The sequence below is a fragment of the Copadichromis virginalis genome, linkage group LG7, assembly GCF_057382275.1.
Source record: "Copadichromis virginalis isolate Kocher_CV1m ecotype Utaka linkage group LG7, C_Virginalis_male_GT1.1, whole genome shotgun sequence".
In the NCBI taxonomy this organism is placed as follows: domain Eukaryota; kingdom Metazoa; phylum Chordata; class Actinopteri; order Cichliformes; family Cichlidae; genus Copadichromis; species Copadichromis virginalis.
In genome coordinates, this window is record NC_140624.1 from 4,482,776 (window position 1) to 4,510,251 (window position 27,476).

Genomic DNA, 27,476 nt, shown 5'->3' on the forward strand with positions numbered 1-27,476 from the left:
CTGCGTTATAGCACCCGCTGCTTGTTGAGAGTAAAAGCGATACGCGCTTTCACGTCTTTTTTAGCGACTTTTTTTTTTTTAGAAAAAAAGTCTGCTCTCTTGGGTCCCCTGGGTCCTAAAGCCTTCACTATTACATCCATTTCTCTCATTGCAAAACTTGCTGAGTAAAACGTTTCCAGAAGTGCGTGAATGCAACACTAGGCCATAGAAACCAGAGGTTCAGTGTACCTTAGCAACCATGGAGGACGAGCTTTCCTTGATCGAGGAAAATGACGAGGTCACGCAAGAACAGAAGGAACTCATTTACAAACGGATCGAAGAACTAAAGTAATGACAGTTCATATTTATTAAACTAAAAATAACTGCGTCCTATCGGCTGTAACCCTACAACTGACTTTATTTAACTTATTCCGTATAACCCACCAAAGTTACTTGCTAATGCTCTGCTAATGGTCTGTAATTTCAGTTAAATGTTACTAAAATACAACTTTTCGTCTATTAACCATTAGCTAGAAAGGTTTAGGGTGAGCTGTTCCACCCTCTACATAATGTTTTTTTCTAATTAATTTTTCTTAAAGTAAGCGGTTACTTCTCCGAGCATTTTTAAGTGATTTTTTAAAAAAAATGTATTTATTTTGCCTGCTTTTCTTATTCATTCTTCCCCGAGGCATTCCAATGCAGCCCTCCTGGCAGAGAATGACATGTTTGAAAGCTTCATTTGCCGCCTGGATCCACAAGACCTGCTATCCCAGGCTGGGGGAGAAGGTGCCGGGGCAACACGAAGCTTGAAGCTGGGGGCTGGGGTAAGTACCATAAAGGTTTATTAAATAACCTTGAATGCAAATCCTTACTTGCTATTATAGGTCTCTTCCTAAAAGTAAAGACTGCAGATTAATGCTTCACACTCAACATATATCTACACACAGCACACTTTATTTGTCAGAACTTGTGAATTAGATAGACAGTGAAGGACAAAGTCCTTTTTATGGCTGTCCCAGCTGCAGTGTAATGTTTTTATAGTTTTAGGTAATGTCAATTTATTTACTGTTTGAGACAGGCCAAAATAAAGCAGATCTTATTGCATCAACTCTTTCCAGCCAATAAATGTTTGACTGAAAACATTTGCATTCTCTTTCTTGAACAAAACATCATAGGATACTATTTTGAGTTTTTGTGCCTTCAGGGCGTTGGATGGAGGCGAAAGTCCAGGTCCAACATATCGGACCGTTTTCAGCCGCTCACTTTAGAACAAAAACTGTGCGTAGCACAAAGAGAAGTAAGAGAAACGCAACAGGACCGGGAGAAACTCAAACTGAAATCTGAAAAAAACAAGGACAACTACAAGGTTACAACACACACACGCAAAAAATAAAACACAATATATAGAAACACTGACCTCAGGTACATTTATTCATGAAACATACTTGTCTTTTCAGGCCTCTATGAAGGAAGCAGAATTACGTCTGGCTGATGTCAGGAAGGCGAAGAACGATTTTGAGCGTAGACTGGTCAAACCTACGAAGGACAACACGCTAGAAATGAAAGAGCCAGAGAAGGTGCTCCAGTACATTGAAGACAAGTTAAAGGTAACAAAACTTGTCTTTTTAACAAAACAGTGACATCAACATGTGCACAGCAGTTTTTGAATAGATTGTTCCAGGTTAGAGGTATGCACATTTCCAAAGGCCAGAGACTTTTTACCCTTTTAAAGTCATATTATTAATTTTACCCAAGTATTTTATATAAAGTCAATAAAATTACTAAGATTATTAAGATGGGTTAGCTTCTAAAGATTGAAGCAAGCAGCGTAAAGAACTTTTTTTCACCCTTGTTAGTTATCCGCTTTCTTCAGTCCTGTTTATAACCTCCCTTTCACCTCATTTGTTCTGTTCAAACGTATGTACAGGTCACCCAGCTGGAGACCTTAAATGTAAAGAATCAGGCACTAAAGCTCCACGAGAAGAAGCTCCTGCAACAGCTGCAGCAGAAAAAAGAGATGGGGAAAGCTGAGTATGAGGTAGAGAATGAAAGCAAATGTGTTGCTGTCAAGAGATTGTGTAGGTTGTAGGTTAGACTGTTACACGAGAGGACAGAAAATCAATGTACAGTCTGCTTTCTGCTGCCAAAGTTTGTCAGTGTCTTACATGTTTGTAACCATTTATATACTTGCTCATTTTGCTAGTGTGTAAATGCAAAGTTCTGTGTATTGCATCTAGGAATTTTTTCAGGAGTATGACGAGCCAAGACCCGACAAAAACCTGGATGAACTTCAGATCAACAGTTTGAAGGTTCAGCGTGTTCTCAGCTCACACAAGGTAACTCGCTGGAAATTTGTCAGATGGTGTTCTTGGCGTTATTTCCAGTATAACTTTCAGCTTATCTGTCATATCTGTGTGAGCAGGAAAAGCTGCAGAGTGTGACATTGATGTCGGCAGAGCTGAGCAATGACATCGCCAAAGTGAGGCAGATGCTGGCAAAAATAGAGGAGGAGTTAGAGCATGCTGAGAAGGTTTGTCGAAATTAGTAAAGCTTCAAGAATCTAAAACCCCCAATTTTAATACCTGATCTTTCTCTCCTCAGGAGCATTCAGCGGCTGAAGCCCTTAACCACAAACTCAGACGGCAGCTCAGAGATTATCAGGCTCCTGATATCACTGAGTACATGCATGTCAAAGACAAATACAAGAAGCTTAAGCAGAGCATTCACACTTGGGAGAGAAAGGTTGGGATTGCTGAGGTAAAATGTTATTTTTATTTAGTCTCTCCTCAATAACAATAAAACTGTTGTGCTATAGTATTAAAAACAACACAATCTCTGTTTTAACTAGATGGCCTTCAAGACCCACACTAAAGTGTGGAACAAACAGGTTGGAACTAGCTCCGGGGAACACCAAATCCCAATAAAACTCCCACACATAGCAGCACATAACATGTAGAAAAAAGAAGTTTCCCAAATGACTGATTTGATGACAACAAGAAAACTTTCCATCAATCGTTCTGCGTCTGCTTTGTTTATTATTGTTTGCAATCTTTTAATGCTTTTTGTTAAATGTAAAAACAATGGCTTTCATCCTCATCATATCTGTGTCCCTGAGAGTTACTTATTCAAAATTATGATTGACATTAAAAATTTCCTTTCTTTATTTATGCAAATGTGACTCATTCATTTAAGATTGACAGCCGTTATTGACACAAAAGGGAAACTCGTTCTGTAATGCAGTGTGGTGCCGAGGACCATCTGCAGCTGTGTTAAAAGGCACAGTGACAGGAGAATGAACTGATCATGTCACGGCAGGAAGAAACAGGAACTTCTGGAATAAACAAAGGCAACTCCACACATCAGGGCCCTGCTCTGACCGGTGTTCACAACAAGGACTCGGGACTTTGCTGTGAGGAAATGTGCTAACTACTTAGTTTGTGTGGCCTTTCTGCCTTTTGTTGTGCTCTCACAAGTTTCTGTACTCTCATCTTATTCGGACCATCTATTGCTCAGAAGGTAGTGCAGGTCATTTACTAGCTGCAAGATTAGAGGTTTGATCCCTGGCTCTTGTACTCTGCACATTGAAGTAACCTTTTGCAAGATGCTGTTGTCCCAATGCATCTAACAGAGTGTGAATGTTAGACAGTGTGCGTAGGTTTAGAAAAAAAGCACTTTTATGAATGTATGCGAGATTGGGTGAATGAGGCTTATAGTAAAAATGCATTTTGAGTGTGCAATTAAAGTAGAAAAGTGCTTTGTAAGCATCGATCTATTTACCAATCATCTACTCTTTTTGACTGTTGCAAATCTGAATGACTACAATCTTGAAACTGTACTTTTCTGCTATCCAAACAGAACAAAGAATAGACACACTGGCTGAGAAAGAGGCTCTGTGGGAAACATGACACTAAGCTGGTCCTTGTCCCCATACAGTGAAGGCAATGAGTCTGTTTTCTAATTTAATGAAAGCTTTCACAATTTTTTATTATTCTTGACAAAACCAGTGTATGTTATTCTTTGCAAAACTGGTAATTTTACTGTTCTGGCTCAAACGTCTTTTAGGGGCACTAAAACTTCATCTACACAAGTGTAGTCAATCTATTTAATAAATTGCAGTCAAAGTTCCTCAATAAAACAAACAAAAACAAAAACACACACAAGGTCAACAAACTATTTCCTTTATTAGAAAGAAATCCTTGAATGAACTCTAAACGTTATGATATTACATGCCATATATACAGTTATATACATAAAAGTGCAATGTCACATTGAGTAAGCTGTTTATTTATGATCAATTCTGCCATATAACTGTTTGGAAAATGGCATAATTTCTTATACACTTCATCATCCTGCACTGCATTTTCTCAAAAACACGGCATCTAATATGCGACCGGGCAGAGTGTCTGAAGTTCCTCTAAAACATTTCCAAAGGCACTTTCACAGAATACAGATGTACATAACACCACAGAGTAGCTTAAAGCCTACAGACGGCATAACTTGAGTCCTACTGTTGCTGATGTTACATAGTGACAAAAACACATTTTTTTATATACACAACTGGCTTCACACTATAGGTGGGACACCTGTATCTCTGGATATTTATTCTACATCATATCTTCTAAGTGATTTCTACCCAGAAACACAACAAATATAACAAAAAGAAGATTACAAAAATAATGAAAGTTAGTAATTCAGAAATTAATTAACCTTTAATTATTTATACATATAATATTTGTCAAGTCAAAGATAGTGTAAACCTGCTGTTAGAGAGCATTGCTTATGCACTGCAACCTAACTACCAAACTCTTTTCTATATGTAACTATGCTAGCCAAACACTCCAATGACATGCACCCGGCTCTGTTATTTCTACAGCACAGAGGTTAAAAAAACAAAAACAAATGGAGACATACAGGGGTGCAGCCACAAAACTGGAAGTCTGGCACATACAATTTTATGAGGCTATTGCATTTTGAAATCATTATATAGGAGCTGACTGACCCACGTAGCCCATTTCTTTCCATGCACTTCTAAGTATCATCCACACAAATCGGTAAATGCGCGAAAAGAGCTTCAATGTCAGTCTGAGAGCAGTATGCAAACATTATTGACATTCTTTCCCAAATATAAAACAGACTAGAGGACTCAAAGCAAGCTGCTGTTTTCAAACACCTTCGCAAAGAGAAGCACAGGAAGCAGGGGGAACGTATTAGGAGGCTTTTACAACTAACAGTCATCAGGTCCATGGCTACTGGCAGCACAACCACAGGGCGCCACCTTGAGTCTAAACATGAAGGATCAGTATCCGTGCTTTGACTTATAAACTCATGTCTTTGGGTAAATAAAGCCAAACAAGGCATAAAAGGAAGCTATGGCATGTAGTCCACGCAGTGTAACAACATATTTTTCATCATCATTTTCTCCCTAAAGGTTACACAGATGCAAAAGCAAACACATATCAGGCGCATTTCTTCCCACAACCTAAGGTAACGTTGCAGGAATTTATGAACGCATCAAAATGTTCAGACGTAAAAGTCATAAAGCAATAGTGGTTTTATCCAATCATCATCTGTCATTCCAGGCAATATGCTTAAATAAATCTGAGTGAAGCCAGCACAGAGGTGATCTTTGTACTTAACGAAACACAACAGACGGCATGCTTTGCTGAAGAAAGCTGCAGTTTACATGCGAGTGGAAAAAAGCATACTGGTGTCAGTACTACTCATTTATTAACAGAGTACCGTTAATAAATAATCTGTAAAGGGCTCTTTTGGCTCCTTAAAACTCTTTCTGCCCAGCAAGTCACAGCACCTTTTCTATTAATGAACATCTGATGTATGATCTATGTACTGGTTCGCAACACCTCCGAAGGCCATTCTAGATAAAAGGGAAAGAAAAATCGAATCTGTGGTCACGACAGCTCTCACCACAGGTTCAAGAACTGCATGCACCACATGTTGTTCAGAGTTACAGTTCATTATCATCTGTAAACTAAACTAATGTGTACATTTTCTAAAACTTTCCGGAAGCCTTTGTGATTTGTTGTTTTTAAAATCTTTTTTTTTAAAGATATCTGTTATTTAATATTAATATTACCTAAACATATTAACACAAATCTGAGACAACAGACAAATCTGTCTTCACTACAACTCCTACATCAATAACTCAGATCTAATCCTTTTTAAATTCTTGTTTTCAGATTCAAACCATCAAAAAGAAATGTCTCCAATCCAGGGCCAAGTATTTTACACACTCTTAGATATTACTTGTACTCTCTCTGAGAACTGTAAACACTGGTTTCACAGTCTCTTGGGAACTAGATTGAGAGTTTTTGATTTACATTCTCCGATTCCTGCCCTGGAGGTTACATGGTGCAGGACTTATCCAGAGGGTCCTGAGAAGAATTAGCAGGAGGCTGAGGGGCCTGATTTGATTTTGGTAAGACCATGGGCTTGGGCCTCAAAGCGGGGGGTTTGAGCTGCACCCCCATGCGTGGTGCTACCACGGGCTTGAACGTGCTCACAGAATCATTGGAGGAGCTGGTGCTGCGGCGGGTGGGCGGCTCAGTGTTGGCAGTTGACCGCAGCATGACGGCGTGGATGGGGCTGAGGGACTCGCTGGAGCTGGCCGGCGTCGGACCTCCGCCGCTGCTGCCGGAGGTCTGCCGCTGCTCCAGGGTGTCCAACACCACGTCGGGGGCGTGCTTGGCTGAGCTCTGCCGCTCCAGCTCTCGCAGCTCATTCAGAGCAGTGTTCATAGTTTCCTCTATGTCCTGCAGGAGAGGAGAAAATGTGCGTGAGAGAGGATGATAATGACATAGGCAAGACACGAGCAGGAGGGTTAAGATGAAAAAAAGAGAGAAAAAACAAGAAGGCAAGATTGGATGGAGAAATTAAGAGTGAAAAAGACCAGAAACATGCAAAAACATGGAGAACACAGACACAATATAAAAGAAGACCACAAGGAGAGATTTTTTAAGAAAACACCAAGCATGCAGTATACATGCAAAGTTAGTAGACAATATTACTTAATACTGGCTCTTCTCCCTCACCATGTTAATGGCTCTGGATTGCAAATGAGATGCAGAGATGACATGTTCATCTTAGCATGCTCCCAGTAGGCAGACCGACAGCCCAGCACAGTTTAAGGTGCTCTCTGTAACCCTCTGCTTTCTAAACGACAGCCTATAAAAGACTATGGCTCCACTATTATATAATCTTATATGACAGAAGCCATATTAGAATGATGACAAAATTCAAGACTTTGGAATATTTGGCATTTTCCAAAAAATTCAGAATTTATAGGAATATTGTGTGTAGGAGTATACTGTGATCCCTGCCGTCTGCCTGTGAAGCTAGTCTTTTGCGTTTCTTTAGCACAGGGACTAGGTTGCAGCCAGAGGAAGCAGAAGACTGGGACTGACTATGTTTTTACAGGGCAGGGCAGGGCTTTGATGGTGGAGGGAGCTGCGGTCGGGTCGCCGCTCGTCCCGCGCTGACCTGTGCGATGGTCTCCGGATCCAGGGGCTTGCCGCCGTGGTGGTGGTGGTGGTGGTGATGGGCATCGGTAAAGCCTGTGTACTGGCCCGAGGACGTGGAACGTCGAATCGGTGGGCTCTCCATCTTCTTCAGGGACTCGTGACGACTGATATTCGTCAGACTGCTGTGGCCAGCGCGGCGCCGTCGCTCAGGGCTGTCTATGGCAACGTGATTGCGACTTCGCAGCATGTCCCGTGGGCTGAAGTGGCCTAGAACTGGTGAACCCATCTCTGGAGTCCCGCCATGTCCACTATGACTCTGCTGGGAGGTATGCACCATGCAGTGGACATCACTGGGACGGGCAGGTGGCCGTCGAGACGGTGGATCTGATCTTTTCCTGTGTCTGCTGCAATATAAGTGCAGGAAAGAGGAAACAATAGGCAAGCATTAAAAAAAAAGCAGTTTTCCTCACCACTACTTCATCACATTAGCTGTGATTTATTAGTAGTTTAAAGCTTCTAAAAACAGAATTAGATGGGGCATATTAGCTTTTTGAGGGAATCCTTGATGTCAAGCATCGGTTAAGGTTATTCTGGAGAGCAGGTAGAATGGATCTGTTGTTCATCAGAGGATCAAAACAGACTCCTCCAGGGGACGCTGAAGCTGCCTTATCACAGTTAAAACACGGAGACGGAGCTGAGTATGAATGCACTTCTATCACACATAAATCCCTTTACATTAACAGACTGCTCCACGCCAACATCAGTTTCACTGAAGCATTTGTGTTACTCCATAAAAGACCAGTAAAGGAGCGCATCCTCCTTTGTATTGCTCCAACAGGTTCAGCTCTGTTGTGGTTGTCATACTTACGCAGAGTCGAGGGCTGTAACGATTAATCAAAGCAGCTCATCACTTACAGTCAAGCAGCGCAGTGTCTAATTTTATTATCACTTGCTTTTTGAGTTGGTGTTACATTTATGGAAATAGTGACAACTTAAAAGATTCAATTAGTAATACAGCATCTGGATTCTAATGCAGGTCAGGTCAGTTATTAGAGTTAATCATCTTCAGTAATAACTCTTCCTCGGTTGTTTCTCCGAAACAAACGGCTTCAAGTAGAGAGTTTACATCAGCCCTATGAACGAGCTCTCAGACATTATCATTAACATTTCCAGGCAGTTTTATTACTGTGATAAAGAAAAAGCAGTAATGAGGATGGACGAGAAGGTGGTGAATATTTTGGTGAATATAATGTGAGCTCTACCTGCAATGCCAGAGTATCAGGTAAATCCAAACAGACCTTTGATTATGTAACACTCTGAAACCCACACACATCTGAATGTAAATTTATAAATTCATGCGCATAATAAAAACATATGACTGCACCAATGGCTGCTGTTGAAAGCTCACACACTAAATAATAGAGATCCAGTGGTGGAGTGGTGCAGACACGGTGTCTGGTGAGGAAACAACATTTTTTTTTCCCTTGACTGCACTGACATTTCTTGAATAGCAAAACAACTGCAGCACCTGCTTATAAACTGCAGGTGGAGCAGTCAGCATGTATGTCCTTAATCTTCCTCTGGGACAGCATGTACTACAACAGGCACCGCAACTTACTCTGCAAGCTGTCACCGCATTGACAGCTCACCCTTTGCTTATTATGGCTTCGACTAATAATGTAACAGAAATCACAAGACGCTGTACGTGCCCCTCTTCATTAACACAGAAAAACAGGCCGAGTGAAGGAATTGTTCTGGTCACATCAACATGCTTCTTCTCCACTAAAAGAGGCTCTAACACAGCTGTCTTGTTTACTAATGCTTACTGTGATTACCATAGAAGTCTGTCTGGTGAGCGTGTTATTGACTGAGACCACCAAGAGGGGAAAATATCCAAAGAAAAAAATATCCAGTGGTATAAATGATTCAAAACTTGCTGTTTGAATGGAAAAGTAGATAGTGAGCAGGGGGAGGGTGGAGGGTAGAAGAAAGAGGAGAGAGGTGGGGATCACCTGGGAGCCAATGACAGGAAGAGTGTGACAGATTCTAGTTTAAGGACTTTGAGGACGCTTATTAAGGCTGATGTTAAAAGGATGATTCATTCAGATATGTTCAGCTGCATACCAATACCTGCAGTGGTGTAAATATTGCCTCTAGCATGAATCATCAACATTTCAACAGTGAAGTAGAGGGAGTGAGTATGGCTCTGAATAAAACAGCATGTGTTTGGCCAAAACCCAGTAAGAGATATTTCAAGGTCGCTTATCCTCCACCAATGAAAAGAGAAGCAGGAGACAAAATACTGGCACTAACCAGCAGAGAGACTGCCAAAAAGACTGAGGTGTGATTGGATTTGTGTGTCTACACAGTGTGTGTGTGTGTGTGCGTGTGCGTGTGCCAATCCTCCATGTGCATGACTGAAATAGTTGTTTAATACTCATACTTTCTGACGGGAACTGTCTGGTAACTTGGGACAAAACAATGTGGCTGATGCTTGCAATTAGACAAAGAGCTGAGTTTAGGAAACACAATGTCAGAGGAAGGCAGCACACTCAGGAGTTACTGTTACTGCTGCCGTAAAACTAATGGTCTCCAACTGCCCTGTTTTACGTAAAATGGAAACATTATGAATAATTTGCAGTGATTTAACAGGGTAAAAGTCAAATTTGCAGTAAACTAATTACAGTGAAACAAGGGTGTCAAACATAAGGCCTGGGCCCAGAATTGGCCCAGCAAAGACTCCAATCTGGCCTGCTGGATTACTTTGGAAAATGTGAAGGAGAACAAGAATTTTGGACTTTTTAATTTAATTTTCATAAGTTTTACAGCTTTTCCTACTGATAAAAACCTGCCCCATGGCTATTAATGCCACAACAAAGACTTTAAGCCCATAGAGTCTAGGGCTGCCACAAACGATTATTTTGATAGTCGACTAGTCACCGATTATTTTTGCCATTAGTCATCAGATCATCATCCATTGGACATAAAACTACAGCTTATTGCACCAGCAGCATCTGCTCTTATATAACTATCATTAGCTTACAGCTTTAAGCGTTTAAAGTATGTGCTAACTAAAAATAAAGACAAGATGATAGTTTGTTAAATTTTAATGACATTTGCAGATTGTTTCGGTGAAGTTTAATAAACTCCTTGCTATCTAAAATATAACAGGACACCGGAGTATATTCTCGAGCATCTCACACTTCTGATAATCAGCTGTCTGCTTGACGTTTATTCAGCTGTGTAAAAACTATAACTTTAATCTCAGACAAACCGATTTACTCAGGAACAAATAAAATACTACAAAAAGCCAAACAATAACATTGTTAAGTTATCTAAGTGACTCATATATCATGTTTAACCTGAGTAGCGAAAGACGGCGGTGGGTTTCAAAACGATTTGCTGGGAGTCCGGTGTTCTCACGGCTCTAACGAGCCTTGCCCCCGGCTAGCTATCAAGCTAGTGGGTAACAGATGTCTCCGAAAACGTCGGAGCGCTTTTGAAAATATGTGGTGTCTTGATAAACTGAGCAGATATTTGAGGTTTACACAGCTACATTCTCGCCTGAAAATATGTTAAACGTTTATTTTGTGACCCAGAAAGAATAATAAGAGTAATATTAAAACTAACTAGCTGCCGCCATTGTTGACAACTGAGCTGGGCCGCGCTATGAATTCTGGGACACAGCTTCTTCTTCTTCTTCGGGGTTTAACGGCAGCTGGTTCCTTGTACATGCAGTGCTGCCATCTTCTGTTTCAGTTCGTTATTACACTCTTAAATCCTGCTACTTATTCCTGCGTCTTTTGTGATCTTACAAAGCTTCAAACGACGCGTCGACTATTAAATCAGTCGTCGACGATTCTGATAGTCGACGTAATCGTGACTAGTCGACTAATCGTGGCAGCCCTAAAAGAGTTGTGCTGACAGATTCCTTTCTCTTGAAATAACTGTTAATTTTGCGTCCCACATAAGACCAAAGTGGGCTGGATTTGGATGTAAAACAAATTTTGACATCACTCTTTAAAAACGTGGGAAGAGCGTCTATGATCCAAATTAAAAATTTTAAAGGTTTTTTTTTGATATTCAGAACTGCAAAATCTCTGTGGTCCCTAATTAAGGTATTTGACAGAAATTGTGTAAAAAAACCAAACAAACAAAAAAGCATCAACAGCTAGCACTGTTTTACAGCAGTATACCCACCTGGTGATGAAGGCTTCAGAGATCCTGGTGTCATTGGGTGAACCGATGTCTTTTCCTGAGCATTTATCCTCCCCAGCATGGCCACTGCTGGCCTCGCTGTCAGCCTTCTGACTCAGAGTGTCTGAGAAGTTGTCATCTCTGGGACACAGAGACAGTGTGACATTGAGACATGAAAAGAGCAAGAAGTGATAGACAAACCCACAGTAGAAAAAAAAAAGGGACAAATCAGCAAATCAGTCAATCTTTTATATTTGTTCAGTTCTTCAGTATCAGTATTTTCCATCCGTTTCCTGAGAGTCAGCATGTGTCACCCCCACCCCCACCCCACAAGGTCTACGGAGTCAGATGAGTCATAGTCCCGAACCTCTCAGCATTCTGGTGATGCGCTGTGTCGGCGACACGCACAAACACTCACACACAAACCAGCTGCATGAGTTTCAGTGAGCTGTGTCACTGGATACTCGGTACAGTTGGTGCCTGTCAGGTGGCAGTAATCAGACCTACTGAGCTGCACTGTTGCCTCTGATGGCATCATCAAACACAGTCACTTATTTAGCAAATCCACATGAACGCACAGGGTCACAGCACAGACGAGCACTTCTCCAAAGCAGAGGCAGCTACCAACAAAAATTACAAACGAATTTTCACAGTCAAACGTTGACAGGTGACATCTTGTGCCAAAGTACTTTAGGAAACATCTCCCTGTATATGTTATTTTTTTACAGGACGAGTGAAGATTGCAATCTTGTGCGCTCTTACTTTCCTCTGCCTGCTCACTTTAAGTAGAGACCAGGACGTTACTTCCTTGGGAACAACGTGTACAGCTGTAAATTTCTGTGCTCTTTCATTAACTAAGATGACACCCCATCAGCAGTGCTCCCTCCTAGTGAATTATTGATAGGGGTCCTTTGACGGGACAACAGCAGCAGGGGAAGGAGGAAAACAGAAAGAGCGTGAAGGCATTCCAAATGACTGTTTTGCCAGCCAGCTACTAAGTGATTGGAGTGATTCTGTTCCAGTCCTAACGAGACAGTGACTTCAGTCCATTAGGCACCAACAGTCGCTATGGCAGAGTGCATGCTTGTTAGTGCTGAGAGCACGAGACGGTGACAGAAGGCTTGGTTAAGGACCCTGGAGATGCAGAAAGCTCCACAGCTGAGCAGGGATGACAGTGGAGGACAAGACAAATGAGCCTGAAGGTCCCCTGTGCGCGACCCTATAGTAACCTGACGGCCTAGCAGCCTTTTTGTGGAGCAAAGTCAACAAGGACAAGTGTGTTGTTTAACCCACAGGGATATTTTGCTAAGGACTTTAGCTCTCAGACTCTAAGTGGATCCGGCACTAGTTAAGCAGCCTTTGGTATAATAATTAAGCGAGGAGAGGTCAGAAACTACTCGTTCATCTTCCAACTAAAGAATTCCATTTTAATTGTATAATTAAAAATATATAAAAATTACATTTTTATATACATTCAATCTATAAATGAATGTATTACTTTCAGTGGTTCTTTATAAACACCTTCTGTTAGAGCATTTTTCAGGGTTTGAGGACTCTGTCAGCTGTGGAACGAGTAAATGTTTTCCCTCATCTTAGGTTTAGTTCAAAAGATGCTGGCATCATATTTACTGAACAGATAGGAAACAGTATAAATCTTCCTGTCCAGCCTCAGCTCAGATAAGCTCTAGCCCAACCCCCACACCCCTGAACTGGATAAGCAGTTAAGAAAATGGATGTATGAATGTTCCCATCCATCTCTTGGGAAGAAAGTACATAACATATATTATGAACATCTGATTATTCCTTTACAACTGCCTACAGTTTGAGGTTAGCTAGAGGTAAACTGACTAGTCAGTATTCACTGTGCATGATGCACATCTTTTGTTTGTGCTCAATACAGAAGATATTTATTGCTCTATATTTGTAGGACACTCACATGTCTTGGACTACAATGTACTGGTGTGGCACCAGGCCATCAATCCCATTGTGCCTCCCCTCCCACCAGTCTTCAGATGCCCGTTGATACAGCAGCAGGGAGGCGCCCTTCTTGAAAGACAACTCTCGAGAAGAGCGCCCGACGTAGTCAAACTTGGCAATGGCTTCAATAGGCTCACCCTCTGTCAAGAGAAAGGATTAGTCAGGTTAAGTACATGTCAGATATGGCAAAGTCATCAAGTACAGATGGTTGTTATTTCATGTGCAGACATTTCTAACAACTGATTAAAGTGCTGTAGACTTGGGAAATAAAAATCTAATTTTGGAAACAAATGCACTTACAAATACAGGCTGGCTACAATTCAAGGGAGTCTAACACCGACATGTTTGTACACGTGAATATGCAGTTGATGCAAGTGCACATGGAGTGCAAGTAAGCTAAGCCAGCTGATTCCCCCGCCCTCAGTTCCAGTCAATAGTAACCCAGCTTTACAACAGCAGGCCAGAGCCACTATGGGCCCTGAGGAGCTTTAGCAGGACATGTATAGAAGCTTTTGAGAGGAGATCTATGCGACTCAGGGGCATGTGAGTCACGGCATGGATCATCAGACTGGGGTGATTACTGCTCAATAATTGTACAAATAGAGCTCTGGATCACTGACAACAGAATGTGAAACATACCGTGAAAAGTTACTGCGTAAAACACCAGCCAGTGGTCGACTGAACAATTATTATTACAGTTTATTTTAATTTACTTGTACACATTTAACTACTTGTGTTCCCCGAATACAATCTGAAGAGAACAACATCTAGAGTTGACTTTACTTTTCAAAAAAGGCACAGTCTCCAAGCCAATATGTATGCACTACAGCAACACGAGGCTAAAAATAGCTTCTTTATTCCTCCCTCGCTCCTACCTCTGCTTTCCTGCCAGCTCACTTTCTCGCTTCAAGTCAGACAGGGGGTCCCTGGACAGACGTAACACAGGCTCTATATATACGCTGGTAGGAAGGCAACAGAGTAAATGTCTGAAACCTGTCTCAGCTGTGACAACTCATCGTGATATACTGCTTCTTTCTCTTGATTGTGGAAAGACTTGTGGGCTCTGCATTTCTTCCAGTGTCCTATTTTATCTCATGTATTCTCGTTCAGTTTCATCCCACCTTTAACTTGCTACTGTCTTTGCTTCACTGGGTTGTCAGTTTTTGCCGTGGCTCCAATGAAATGTGACAAGCAGGAATTTACAGTTTGAATTAATTGGACTGCACTACAGTGGACGAGGCTGTTAATAAAGCAGACGGCACAGTCGTCGGTGCAGGGGAATTCTCTTCCTTCCTCTACTTTCTTCATCCCTTTCAGTCACGTCAATAAGCTGATCCTGCGATCTGTCAATGTGTACCCAAGGCACACGCGTGTGAGCGCTGCAGGGACGTGACTGAAGCTGGAAGCAGCAGGCAGGATTCCCTTTGTCATGTCGTGCAATTATAACTGAAAATCTTTCAGAACCAACTGAACTCGGTTGCACACGTACATGTACGCACCCTCCCACACTGAGACTGGAGCTAAAGAAATGCTGAACCATGAGAGTTGGAGGCATGTGGTCCAAGAGATAGAAACTGTCAGATGTCTTGCACACGCCAGTGGAGCGCGGTTGGTGTGGATGTTGCTTACACCAGTGTTCCCACAGAGAAATGGGGCAGCAGAAGCCTGGTTTGATATGTTTTTAGGATCAATGGCACTAAAGGAGGCTTCTTTTCCCCCACTGCACATCATCATGATGTTAATAATCGCACGCTCTTGCTGTTACAAAACAAACAGCAGACACTGCGGCAAACATGGGAAAAAAAGAAAAGAAACATGGCTCCTAATAGGAAAACTGACTACGCTCTGCAAAGTATAACAATACATTCCCCTTTAACATCTACAATACAGCGAGCAGGTTCACGTGACATCGAGGGCATCCTGGTATATTCCTGTAACTGCCATAATCAATGAGTCATTTAGTTCATTTCTGACCTTGTGGGAAATTTACCAGCAGACACAACATTAATGTTGCCACTCTAAAACCAGTTAAGCTCCTCGCGTGACAACCATCATCTCAAATGTCACGCGTGTCGGACAGTGTCAAATGTCACAACGCCCAGTTTGTGCCTCCCATATGTTAACATTATTGCTGCTTCAAATAACTGTGTCCTATAGGGGAAAAACTTTAATTTAAGATTGATTTCAAAGCTGTCTTTGCTTAGCAGGTTAATAAAAAGCACAAACTGTTGCAGAGATCAAAGGAAATGTGATTATTTTTACACATACAGCACAAAAGGCTTCAACTCTTGTTTCTTTATATTTTGCTTCCAGAGAGCAACACATTATTGTCACTTTTTAAAGTGGTCTTGAGTGTTTCTCCAGGGATGAACCAGTGTTGTGTCTACACATAACAGATAACTTGGGAAAGAACCAATTTTACTAGTTACTAGTAAAACACAATTCGCTCCCTGGCCCAGAATACTATTTTTGCATCAACAAGGCGAGTTCCAAGAAGCCGTTAGCTGAAACTTGGCATTATCTCAGCATGGTGGAAACTGGTGGATTAAAACCAGAAGTGGCAGGCCTACAAATAAACCAGCTACAGTAGATGAACAGTATCTGAAAGTCACATCCTAAAGAAACTGAACTGGACCTTCAGTTAATCCTCCTACTGTTCTCTGAAAATTCATCAGAAAAGATGTTAGTGGAAGGATGGCTGTAAAGAAGCCGATCTTAAGGAGGGAAAACTGAGAGAAAAGGGTGAGGTAGGCCAAATTAGACAAGAACTAGCCTTGATGTTTGGTTCCAATGATTGTATTAGGGCTGTGCGATATGACCAAAATTAAGACATCTATCGTCCGATAACGATATAAATCACAAAAATGTAACATTTTCTGTAAATTCTGTGAATCTCGGGCAGCTCGACTTGCGTGAAGTGTTTCCAGCTGGAGTCGAGTGTTTTAACCGATGTATGAAACGATACATTTTTAGACATAAGTTGTAACATCCGCCGTTTTCTTTGTGAGTATTTATTACACGGCGTGCTGCGGGGAAAAGCCTGTTCTAACGTTTGAGTCTAAGGTTTATTTTCTAACACTTGGCGGCTCTTTTTTAATTCTCATCCGTAAATAATCTGCTCTTTCACGTGATTCAGTTTATTTTGAAAAGTCTCAACAGGATCTTGAGCTTTATTGTGAAAGGTTTATGTGGAAAATAAACAAGCAGACACGCGATGGTTTTACAGTCGTTGTTGCTAACGACAACGCATAAAAACAAGCCCTTGTCTGTCTGTAGTGTGGTTATATTAAATATAAGCGAAAGAGAGAACTTTAAGAAATGAATATAGCCACTACAGTGACCATCAAAACCATGAAAAATATTGCCGTAAAGAGTTTATTTTGCGACACCACGAAACAAACGATAGCGTAAAATGAAACGATAGATGTTTTTATATCGTCATCCGATATATATCGTTATATCGAACAGCCCTAGCGAGTATGTCCAGAGGAGGTCAGGAATGAGGTACAACAGTGAGCCAGCCATCACAAAAATGGCTCTGTCATGGTTTGAGGCTGGAATCATGGTATTATGAACGCAGAAAAGAACCATTCGATTTTGCTCCACTGTGTAATACTGTGTGGAAAGCTTTCAATTGGCAGAAACTTCATTTCTCAGCATGGCAATGATACCAAACACACTGCCAATGTAGTAAAAGCATACCTGGATAGAAAAACACAGTGAAACATCGGGCATTGAAGGCCTCAGCTGAGGCCAGGTCTCAACTATAATGAAGCAATGTGGGATCAGAGGCAGTATTCCTGAAGACTACTAAATAAAAAAGAAAGCTTGCCTAAAATAGTTTAGGCTCTGTTGAAGAATAAAAGTCCTCATACCAAACACTGAGCTTCAAGCTCGTTATAACTCATTTTATACAATATTTCCATTCATGTTTGTAGACGTTTCGATAAACTGTTGCATTTATTTGTCATTTTTCCAGGAAAACGTGAATGAAATGAAGAGTGTCTCATGACTTTTGCACAGTACTGCCTGCTTTTTAATCATGAACAAAATGTATCGGGAGCATAAAAACTCACAATGCTGCTAAAATAAAAGTGACTACCCAGTGTCTTATTAAAAGGAATAAGAATGTGTGCATCAAATTTAACAGGATAAGTAAAAATCTGGACCTTTTGTTGACATGAAAGAAATGGGATGACTAATATAGGATTCAACCTCTGTGCAAAACCTCAAAGCAAAAGAGATACTTCAGTGAGGGCCAAAGTGGTGAACAGGTGGACAACCGCACCCTCTTTTGGACCAAACCAAGAAGCTGCTATCGTATATTTCAAAATAAAGGTAAGCATAGGAGTCGGTGAACCTAACTGTTCTGGTACATCTTGGGGAGCTTTTCATGAAATACCCATCTGGGGAATCCTGGTGAAGACTGACATTATGTCTTTCAGAAGACTGTTTGCCTCTGAAAAATACACAAAATACATAAACTGTGGCTATATTTTCTGAATGGTCACAACTACAATATGACAAAAGATCTTGATCGTCAGTTATCCACACACTTCATTTTTTTCACAAATGTTATCAGGACAGCATATTGCATTAAGACTCTGTATGTAATCAGCTTGAAACGCATCTGCTCCAACGAGTCAAGGATATTTCTCCACCGGTGTTTGCACACGAGGTGACATTCACTTCCTTTAAAGGCCAACACAAGTTAACACGTTTGAAGCCTTGATAAGAAAGGAGAGAAAAATGATAACTATGTAAGTCTGGAGAAAACAAGCGAGAGTAACTAAACAGGAAACAAGCCCTGTTTTTGTGTCTGAAATCCAACTGAGGTCACAGGGATTTAAAAATAACTGATGACAATAACTTGACCACAGTTCAAGACTCTACAGGGAGGAACTCAGTCAGTGAGGACATCCTCCCAGTCTGCTTAGAGAAGCTTTTGGAACAAAACCATGGCAGCAAGGGCTTTCTGGAAAACACAATCTTCTCGTAATTACTCAAAGTTGATAGCTGCCATCTGTGTTTTACAGTAGGAATAAGTTTCCTCGTCTAATCAGATATTTCCTTTGGTTATACTTAACAGTAAGATGAGGGTCTTTATTTGGAAACCGTGATTAAAAGCTAATGTCAGGAGAAGAGATCAACTGTGGTTTTCAAAGTCTCTCTGTGGAGGCTGATGTCAACATGTAGCTTGGTGATAACGTGGAAGGATTTGGGTGACTGCTTTCAACAGAAAAGGTTTAGGAAAGTGTGTTACTAAGGTAAGACAATAAAATTAGGTTCAACAGTAGTTCAAGTATTTCTTGCACCGTTCTGTCTACATCTGGTCAGTTTTCTGTCAAAGTTATCTCTCACTTTTTAATGAGCTGAAAGTTTTATTGTCCTTTTCTGCTTTTTACTGTAAGTTAAACAGCAAAGTCATACCACGTCTAATCTTTTGGTCTCAATTAACTCACTAAATATTTGATTTGGACATGATGAACTGGTATCCATTTCATGGAAACAAAGGACCACATGTCTGATCACACAACAGCGTCTGGCTGAAGTACTTAATATCCTCCAGTGTCAACAACAGCCCGGTGTTTTTTCTTCGTTTCTTCATTTCTATATATATTTCTCTGGGACATATGGAAATGTAGTTAAATGTAGACTTTATTATTTTTGAACCACAGATAAAATGTGACACTTTTGAAACATGCTTCATAAATCTGCCATAAATTACTTGTGCGCTGATTTTTCACAAAGGGAGTTAAAAATGTAATCCAAGGTTGGGACCTTTAAGAAACAAGTTTCCATTCCCAGGAGGCCCAAAAGGTGCAGACCACCAAGGAATTTGTAAAATGAGGGGGTGCCGTCCAAAGCCCCAAGGAAAGCAGAACCATTAGAATATGAATGGCTGTCTGTCATTCTGAGCCCGGTTCCCTGGCTCTTCAAGGTTAATGCATTTATCGGGCTGAAAGGCAGGATTAGCCACCCGGAGCTGCAGAGACACAAGTTTAACCCCCCACACACCAAAGACTGGGGGGGGTTAAATTTAACCGTGCATATGCTAAATGAACAATGGTTACAATAATTAGTTTTAGTTCTATATTTAGTGATTGCAACTCCTAAAAACACAATTTGATTGGACTCTAGAAGGACACAAAGGTATGTAAGAGCAAGTTTAAACATTTGTATGACTATTTACTGCTGTGCAGTCACTCACCATCCTCACTGGTGTGCGTCTCTGTTCCTCCCTCATTGTCTACCTCCTCCAGGGCTCCATGCTCGCTATAGGGGCTCTCACTGTTGGGGACAACATCCAAATTACCAGGGTCACAGCCACAACAGGGTTCAAGGACTAAGGTACATTTCAACAACACACACAAAAAAATTTAATGATAAAAAGCCATTCAAGACAAGATGAAAAGCAGGAAGGTTTTTTACAATTAATAAGACATGGAGGATGTTCAACCAGCAGCCATTATCAAGAGTTTCCCATTGTGTGGTTAGGAAGTCTTTCTAAATGATCATCTGGAAATGAAGAGTGAGAGCTGACAGGAACGCCACACATGACCGCAGATTACCCCGGCCAGGAAATGAACGTCTGCGTCCAAGCTAACATGTCAGTAGCAACCTCCTCTTTAGGGAGAGGAGGCGGCAACGAATGGAAAAGAAAATCCCAGGGGTTATGTCTCACTCGGGGAGACACAGGCACGCTGAGACAGGTGATTTACTCTGGCCAGAGATAAATCGCTGTCAGGCTGCGGTGATGTGGGGGCAGCACAGACGAGGAGAAACAGAGGTAGATAAAGTCGGGAAGAAACAAGCGATAACCTTATATACAGATGTGAGGCTGGTTTTTGTCTTGCTTGACTGCAGTTTGCTCTGCATTTCAACTAATCAGCCCCTTCCTGCCAGGTGACCTCTTTTTTCTTCTGTCATGATCGTAGAAATTAAAACGATCGTTTCAGCCTGTCTCATCTAAATACAGTCCTGAAACATGAGCTACCTCGTCATGTTCTTCAGCTGCACGTGTTGAACTGGTATGTGTCATAGCTCACATCCACTCCCCAGTGTGAACATCTCTGGATGTTTGGGTCCAGTAAATGCGGCACTTCACCCGATTTAGGTATAGCACTGTCGGCATACGTTCTTATTTCTTACCAGTAGTCCCCGCCCGCCATGCACTTCTCATAGATGGGCCCATCCAGTTCTTTGACATCAGGAAAGATGGTCTCGTGGTGGATGATGATCGTCTTGATGATCTCGTTGACGTGGGCCTGGCACGAGACCTGGTCCTGGCTGTCTGGTGTGGGCATGAGTGTTGGGCCAAAACATATGGCCAGGTTGTATGGGTCCATCATGTTCTCATCACTGTACTGGGACAGACTGAAGGGAGGGACGGAGGGTGAAGAAACAAAATATAAAGGAGTAAAAGGTTGGAATATTTTAGTATAAAGTATTTCAGACAAATCATTGAGCAAGGGCAATCATGATGTTTAGGATGTTATTTTTGTTAAACTCACTGGTCGAGGAAGGCAAAGAGGTAGCGCATCACAATGAGGACCGATCTGGGAATGGTCAGGAGGATCTTACGGATGTACAGCGCTCTCTCATACAGGTTTTCTATTCCTTTTTAAAAAAAAAAAAATAGGGGGGCGGGGGGGGGGGGGGGGGGGGGGTCAAAAAGAGTATGTTGTTAGCAATAAAAAAATTTATAAACCAAAAAAATAAAAGCATATATAACAAGTTTTTCTCTGGTTCAGTCCATGGAGTAGACGTCTGGGGCTTACACTTGTGTAATCTATCGACGTTATCCACATACTCTCAAGTCTAAAGACATAAATTCGGCCAAATACTTAGTAGAAACATTAAATATTTAAACGGGCACAGACGTTTAATTGTATAAAGTCCTCGTGGACACAGGCGATATGTTGACTCTGGTAATTACCCTCACCACAACTTTGGTTTATCACCCGATTCTCTCATAAAGGAAGAAGAAGTGAAAATAGGCGCTCTGTCACGCGCACATTTTGTTTACCTTTTCAGAAATATCACGAAAAAAAGAGCAGCTTTATTATCATTTTCACAGAGAAAAAATATTGTGCTTTAGTAAGATGCAGCCGGAGAATGTCGACCTTTCTGTCCTTCGTTACTATTATGTTTGTCTCAGTGTGGCACCTGAAGCCGGCTGTTTTAAGCAGCTAAGCTGGGGCTGTGCTGGCTGGGCTGCTAAAAATAGCCATGTCACCCTCCAGCCACTGTGTGCCATCTGGGATTTGGGCTTCTGGGATACTTGTGATGTATTTCATTTTTCATGAATACCTAACTTGGATTCTGTGAGGCTCTCAAGCACTTCAGAAGCTGCTATTTAAAGATCTATTCGAACGCAGACTTCTACATCACGTGTGTGCAGCACATCCTCGCGAAGCATTCTTACCGCAAATTCCAAAATGAAAGATATCACAAGCCGCAGTGCACGGCTGCGGTGAAAATGAAACAGTCAACTGAGAGCGGTTAAACGATCTCGTAGCTGGTCTGAGCTGCTCCATATGGGATTAAGGTTTATATATGGAGCCTGCTGGGCGCTCAGCCCACACTGCAATCACTGGCATGCAGAGCTGGGAAATGTAAACAGGGAATCCCCATCACTCATCCAGCACAAATGTGTAAACGACGGTAGACCCAAGAAACTCAAGAGGACACACTTCACACACTTGCGAGTACACAAAGAACACACACAAATACACGGGGCACACAATCACTCCTGCAGAGTCGCACGAGGCATCGGGACGCACACTATGTCCATGTGACTTTGTGCATATTCAATTGTTCTTTAACAGAGCTGATGTGATGTAATGCAGTGTCATTCAAAGAGCTGACTGAACTGTGGAACGATTCAGACAAATTCACAATGTGACCATTCTTGTGAGGACTCCACTGCAGATTCAGCCCAGGGCTGCGAACATTCAACACTCCACCAAAACTCTATGGTCAGCTTTGTGCCGCTCACAACAGATCGGCTCCTGCTCAGAGCTCAACACAGCAGAGCAGGACCCACAAAACGCAAGTCCGAGTTCAGACTTCAGAATGACAAAGAGTTCAAGCAAGACTACAAGGAATATCCCAAAATGTTCAAACTTTCATTATCGGATACAGTGGGGCAAAAAAGTATTTAGTCAGCCACCGATTGTGCAAGTTAAATAAGTATTTGGTCAATAACAAAAATACAACTCAATACTTTGTAACATAACCTTTGTTGGCAATAACAGAGGTCAAACGTTTACTATAGGTCTTTACCAGGTTTGCACACACAGTAGCTGGTATTTTGGCCCATTCCTCCATGCAGATCTTCTCGAGAGCAGTGATGTTTTGGGGCTGTCGCCGAGCAACACGGACTTTCAACTCCCGCCACAGATTTTCTATGGGGTTGAGGTCTGGAGACTGGCTAGGCCACTCCAGGACTTTCAAATGCTTCTTACGGAGCCACTCCTTTGTTGCCCGGGCGGTGTGTTTTGGATCATTGTCATGTTGGAAGACCCAGCCTCGTTTCATCTTCAAAGTTCTCACTGATGGAAGGAGGTTTTGGCTCAAAATCTCACGATACATGGCCCCATTCATTCTGTCCTTAACACGGATCAGTCGTCCTGTCCCCCTGGCAGAAAAATAGCCCCATAGCATGATGTTTCCACCCCCATGCTTCACAGTAGGTATGGTGTTCTTGGGATGCAACTCAGTATTCTTCTTCCTCCAAACACGACGAGTTGAGTTTATACCAAAAAGTTCTACTTTGGTTTCATCTGACCACATGACATTCTCCCAATCCTCTGCTGTATCATCCATGTGCTCTCTGGCAAACTTCAGACGGGCCTGGACATGCACTGGCTTCAGCAGCGGAACACGTCTGGCACTGCGGGATTTGATTCCCTGCCGTTGTAGTGTGTTACTGATGGTGACCTTTGTTACTTTGGTCCCAGCTCTCTGCAGGTCATTCACCAGGTCCCCCCGTGTGGTTCTGGGATCTTTGCTCACCGTTCTCATGGTCATTTTGACCCCACGGGATGAGATCTTGCGTGGAGCCCCAGATCGAGGGAGATTATCAGTGGTCTTGTATGTCTTCCATTTTCTGATGATTGCTCCCACAGTTGATTTTTTCACACCAAGCTGCTTGCCTATTGTAGATTCACTCTTCCCAGTCTGGTGCAGGTCTACAATACTTTTCCTGGTGTCCTTCGAAAGCTCTTTGGTCTTGGCCATGGCGGAGTTTGGAGTCTGACTGTTTGAGGCTGTGGACAGGTGTCTTTTATACAGATGATGAGTTCAAACAGGTGCCATTCATACAGGTAACGAGTGGGGGACAGAAAAGCTTCTTACAGAAGACGTTACAGGTCTGTGAGAGCCAGAGATTTTCCTTGTTTGAGGTGACCAAATACTTATTTTCCACCCTAATTTACGAATAAATTCTTTACAAATCCTACCATGTGAATTCATGGATGTTTTTTCCACATTCTGTCTCTCACAGTTGAAGTGTACCTCTGGTGCAAAGTACTGACCTCTGTCATCATTTTAAGTGGGGGAACTTGCACAATCGGTGGCTGACTAAATACTTTTTTGCCCCACTGTATGTATAACCCCCCCCCACAAGGCTACAGTGTATAATATAAGATGATATGAGAGCTAATTATTTTAGGTCTTTAAGACAATAAAATCACCAGGATCTAAATCCATCTAAATTAGAAAAATATGCTCTTCACTGTAACGCAAAGTATTTAAAATAAGTATGTAAATAAATAAAACTTGTTACAGAAAACAAACAATCAATCACTCATAAAAAGCGACTGACTGATAATACACAAAAATATGTTCTTACTGATGCAGGACAGCAGCTCATTGAACCTCTCTTTGGGGAAAAGAGGGTTCTCCAGACCTCGGAAGTACAGTTTGAGAACGCCAGCCACCGAATTGATGTCATGATTATTCTCATCGTCTGCCAGAGGGTCATTTCCTAAAACAAAGAGAAGCGAGCAGGTCAAGTTGGATTTATTTTATTGCATCATTTTAGACATATACCTAATTAAAAATAAAATTGGAAACAAATATAGTAGAGATCAAGCTGTTGACAAGCATCTTTTATAGTGAAAACAGAACCCCGGTACCTCTCTCAAATGAGTTCTTGATGTCGTTGACTTCCAGCTGGGATCCAGGTACACGAAATATTCCTTGGTGCTGGAGGCCTGTACAGGGAAAAAACAAAACAAAGAAAGGATGAGGAAGCAAAGAAAAGCAGAAGACCAACTCATGAGCTTTAATCCACCTGTGGTCATACAGATGAGAAAACAAATTGCCCAAAATGACACATCCTAAGGAAGATCAAAATTACTCATTATTCATATCATTACTAGTAATCAAAAAACATGCCCTTTACTAAGCAAGATTAAGTTACTGTAACTAGCCTGCAATATTTTTTTAGATTTATCTCTGAGTGTCATCAGTTGGTTGCCAGACAAGATGCAGAGGATGTTCTCTACAGTCACACCTTTCAATGCTTAGAATTATAAATCTGCTTTAGTCAGTGATATTTAAACTCAACAGTCATACAAGTGAGAGGTTTCTCACTGTATGGGAGAATGTATGTATGGGAATTTCAGTAGAAGAGAACACATAAAGATAAACAGGGCGGAATTTGCACATTTCCATGGAATAAACTGAAACTCCAACATCTGCATCTGTGAAAGTGTTACTTTGTCCCACACTAGATAAAGTTGGTTGGGTTATAAGAAGACCTCAAAGAAGGTATAAATACAGCAACTACTGTAACACTGTAAGGGCTGACAGTATGCTACTCACCATACAAATTTATGTAGCGAATACAACTCTCAACCACACGAGGAATAGCTTGTCCAGAGTCCTTTGAAGAAAAGTCAGATGAGTAATTCGTCATTTTGTTACATGTTTAAGAGCCTAACCGATACTACATTTCTTTCAGTGATTTGTTACCAAAAAAAAAAAATCACTGGTGTATAATGTCCTTGTTTTTCTTCATTAACACATAAAATCAAAATTGTGCAAAAAATATGTAATAATCAGGATTATATCACATTTTGAGGAGGTAATTTTTCCAAAATCTGATCAATTAAAACACGTGTCTCACTTTTGTGTTTTCTTAATGCATATCTGGTGCATGCAGACTGCTGACTGGTTCAATGTATTGATTGCGGCCCAATAGGAGCCGTTAAAAGAATATAATCATGCACACCCAGTGAAAGTGAAGCTGGTAAGTTTAAATACAAAGTGTGATCTTATTAAGACAGACTGACTTGACCTCACAGCTATTCCTTTGCTCAGTTTCATGGATGTCGTGGATTATCACTAAGTATACAAAAATCACTAACCAACTGGAATAGCAACACCGGAGGCCTATTGAAATGTGCTTAAACATGCCTTATGTCTTTTTTTATGCAAACAATCCAGAGCTGTGCTTAAATTAACAAGAGCTTATCCAAAAGGGCACAGACTCCATATGAAGTTCGGGCCTAAAATGGCCAGATAAGAGCACTTGGATGTGCACTCAACTCTCCTTCTGCCTGTGTGCTGGCTCCTCTTGTAAATCACTGCTGGACGGGGACTCGGTACATGCTTTTAATGATACAGTGGATCTGTTTACAGCCCTCAGGGGTATACAATGAGCCCAAACGCAACAGCCATACTAAAATCGACTAGCTATGGCTGGAGTGCAGCAGTGAGGGTTGAGGCAGAAGCCGGGGTGCTGCTAGATTATGTAATGCGATCTCTTTGGATATGAGAGACTGATTTTGATCTATAAGGAATAGAAATTTGCACAGACAACTGAAACTACAGCTGTAACCTTCAACTCAGTCTGTCTAAGTGGCAGGTAAATAACTTGTTAGTACAGAATAGATACAGGAAATGAGAAAAGGTTCGCAGCACGAGCCCCCCAACATGCCTCAGAGTTTCTACCTGATGTCGAGTGTGTGAGTTCCGTCGTCCACGGCTAAAGAGAAATGTTGCAAGAGTCGGAGATGATCAGAGATGGAAAAAGGGGAAAAAAGCAAGATCCAGATTAGCACCTCAGCAGCTTCCCACCAAAGCTTTTACTAAGAGAGCGTCACATTCCACTCTGTGCTGGCATCAAACCCATAACAAAACAGCAGGAACTGGACAGGATCAGGCAGGACTCGACACGGCCACCGGCGAGAGGCAGTGAAGAGACCGGAGGAGGGGGGCAGCACACCTTATCAGTTTGGCATCCGCTCCCTGACTGCCATCTATCCTGCTGTTTTCACTGGCCTCTGCTCTTACTCTGGAAGCGGAGGAGAGAATATCTCCCGCCAGAGCAGCTCAGTGATGCCAGGTCAGCAGTGAGTCAGGGGAGCTGATGGAGACAAACATTTATCCTTCCAACTGCTGTTCCCTTCCTCCTGCTGCCCTCCAAATCTATCAATGCCACCACCCCACACATCTGAGAAACAGACCGCCAGAGCTCGCTGACTCATGAGGAAGGTTTCCAGAATCCATCTTAGCACAAATGTTCATGTTTTGTTGTTGATAAATGATGATCAAAGCTAAGACGCTTACGGGGGAACCCACCAAAATGACCAGAAAGCCAGAGGGAAATAGAAAACGGATAGGAGAAGGTGAACAGTCAAGCGGGAGACTGGCAATCAGTACCTTAATAAATGACTCCAAATTGCCATTAAATAACCTAACATTAAAAACAGAGCGGGGTCTAGCCCGCCGGGTGCCAGTGAGGGTTCTGTACGGCCCATTGGGATGTCTAGAACACAAAGAATGAATCAGAAAAGGCAAACAATGCATTTTGTGGTTTCCCTCTTTGCA

General features: G+C 41.8%; 2 protein-coding genes across 5 annotated transcripts in view; one reads left to right on the forward strand and one right to left on the reverse strand.

Moving 5' to 3' along the window:
- Positions 1-203: 203 nt before the first annotated feature.
- Positions 204-3,152, forward strand: cfap263 (cilia and flagella associated protein 263). Its single transcript, XM_085461260.1, has 9 exons — positions 204-327; positions 668-803; positions 1,184-1,345; positions 1,437-1,586; positions 1,907-2,017; positions 2,217-2,315; positions 2,402-2,509; positions 2,581-2,736; positions 2,828-3,152. The coding sequence occupies exons 1-9, from the start codon at positions 239-241 to the stop codon at positions 2,933-2,935; spliced, it is 1,119 nt and encodes a 372-aa protein (XP_085317386.1). The 5' UTR covers positions 204-238; the 3' UTR covers positions 2,936-3,152.
- Positions 3,153-4,141: 989 nt separating this feature from the next.
- srgap1a (SLIT-ROBO Rho GTPase activating protein 1a) overlaps positions 4,142-27,476 on the reverse strand; it is a 77,101-nt gene continuing 53,766 nt past the window's right edge. The window contains exons 12-22 of one of the 4 annotated variants that reach the window (XM_085461264.1): positions 26,598-26,631; positions 25,467-25,527; positions 24,776-24,853; positions 24,490-24,624; positions 21,146-21,251; positions 20,784-21,008; positions 19,843-19,922; positions 13,591-13,771; positions 11,658-11,795; positions 7,477-7,858; positions 4,142-6,749 (exon numbers count right to left, since the gene is read on the reverse strand). In XM_085461264.1, the coding sequence (XP_085317390.1) occupies positions 6,342-6,749; positions 7,477-7,858; positions 11,658-11,795; positions 13,591-13,771; positions 19,843-19,922; positions 20,784-21,008; positions 21,146-21,251; positions 24,490-24,624; positions 24,776-24,853; positions 25,467-25,527; positions 26,598-26,631 (1,828 nt within the window). In that variant the 3' untranslated portion in view covers positions 4,142-6,341. Of the gene's footprint in view, positions 6,750-7,476; positions 7,862-11,657; positions 11,796-13,590; positions 13,772-19,842; positions 19,923-20,783; positions 21,009-21,145; positions 21,252-24,489; positions 24,625-24,775; positions 24,854-25,466; positions 25,528-26,597; positions 26,632-27,308; positions 27,415-27,476 lie in introns of all 4 variants that reach the window. The other 3 variants (XM_085461263.1, XM_085461262.1, XM_085461261.1) reach the window with 3 other exon arrangements.

What these genes read in the sequence shown, in the direction of transcription:
- cfap263 (XM_085461260.1), top strand. Translation starts at nt 239, where the DNA reads ATGGAGGACGAGCTTTCCTTGATCGAGGAAAATGACGAGGTCACGCAA. An exon ending in GTGTTCTCAGCTCACACAAG is followed by an intron (nt 2,316 to 2,401) that starts GTAACTCGCTGG and finishes CTGTGTGAGCAG; the next exon opens with GAAAAGCTGCAGAGTGTGAC. An exon ending in AGTTAGAGCATGCTGAGAAG is followed by an intron (nt 2,510 to 2,580) that starts GTTTGTCGAAAT and finishes TTCTCTCCTCAG; the next exon opens with GAGCATTCAGCGGCTGAAGC.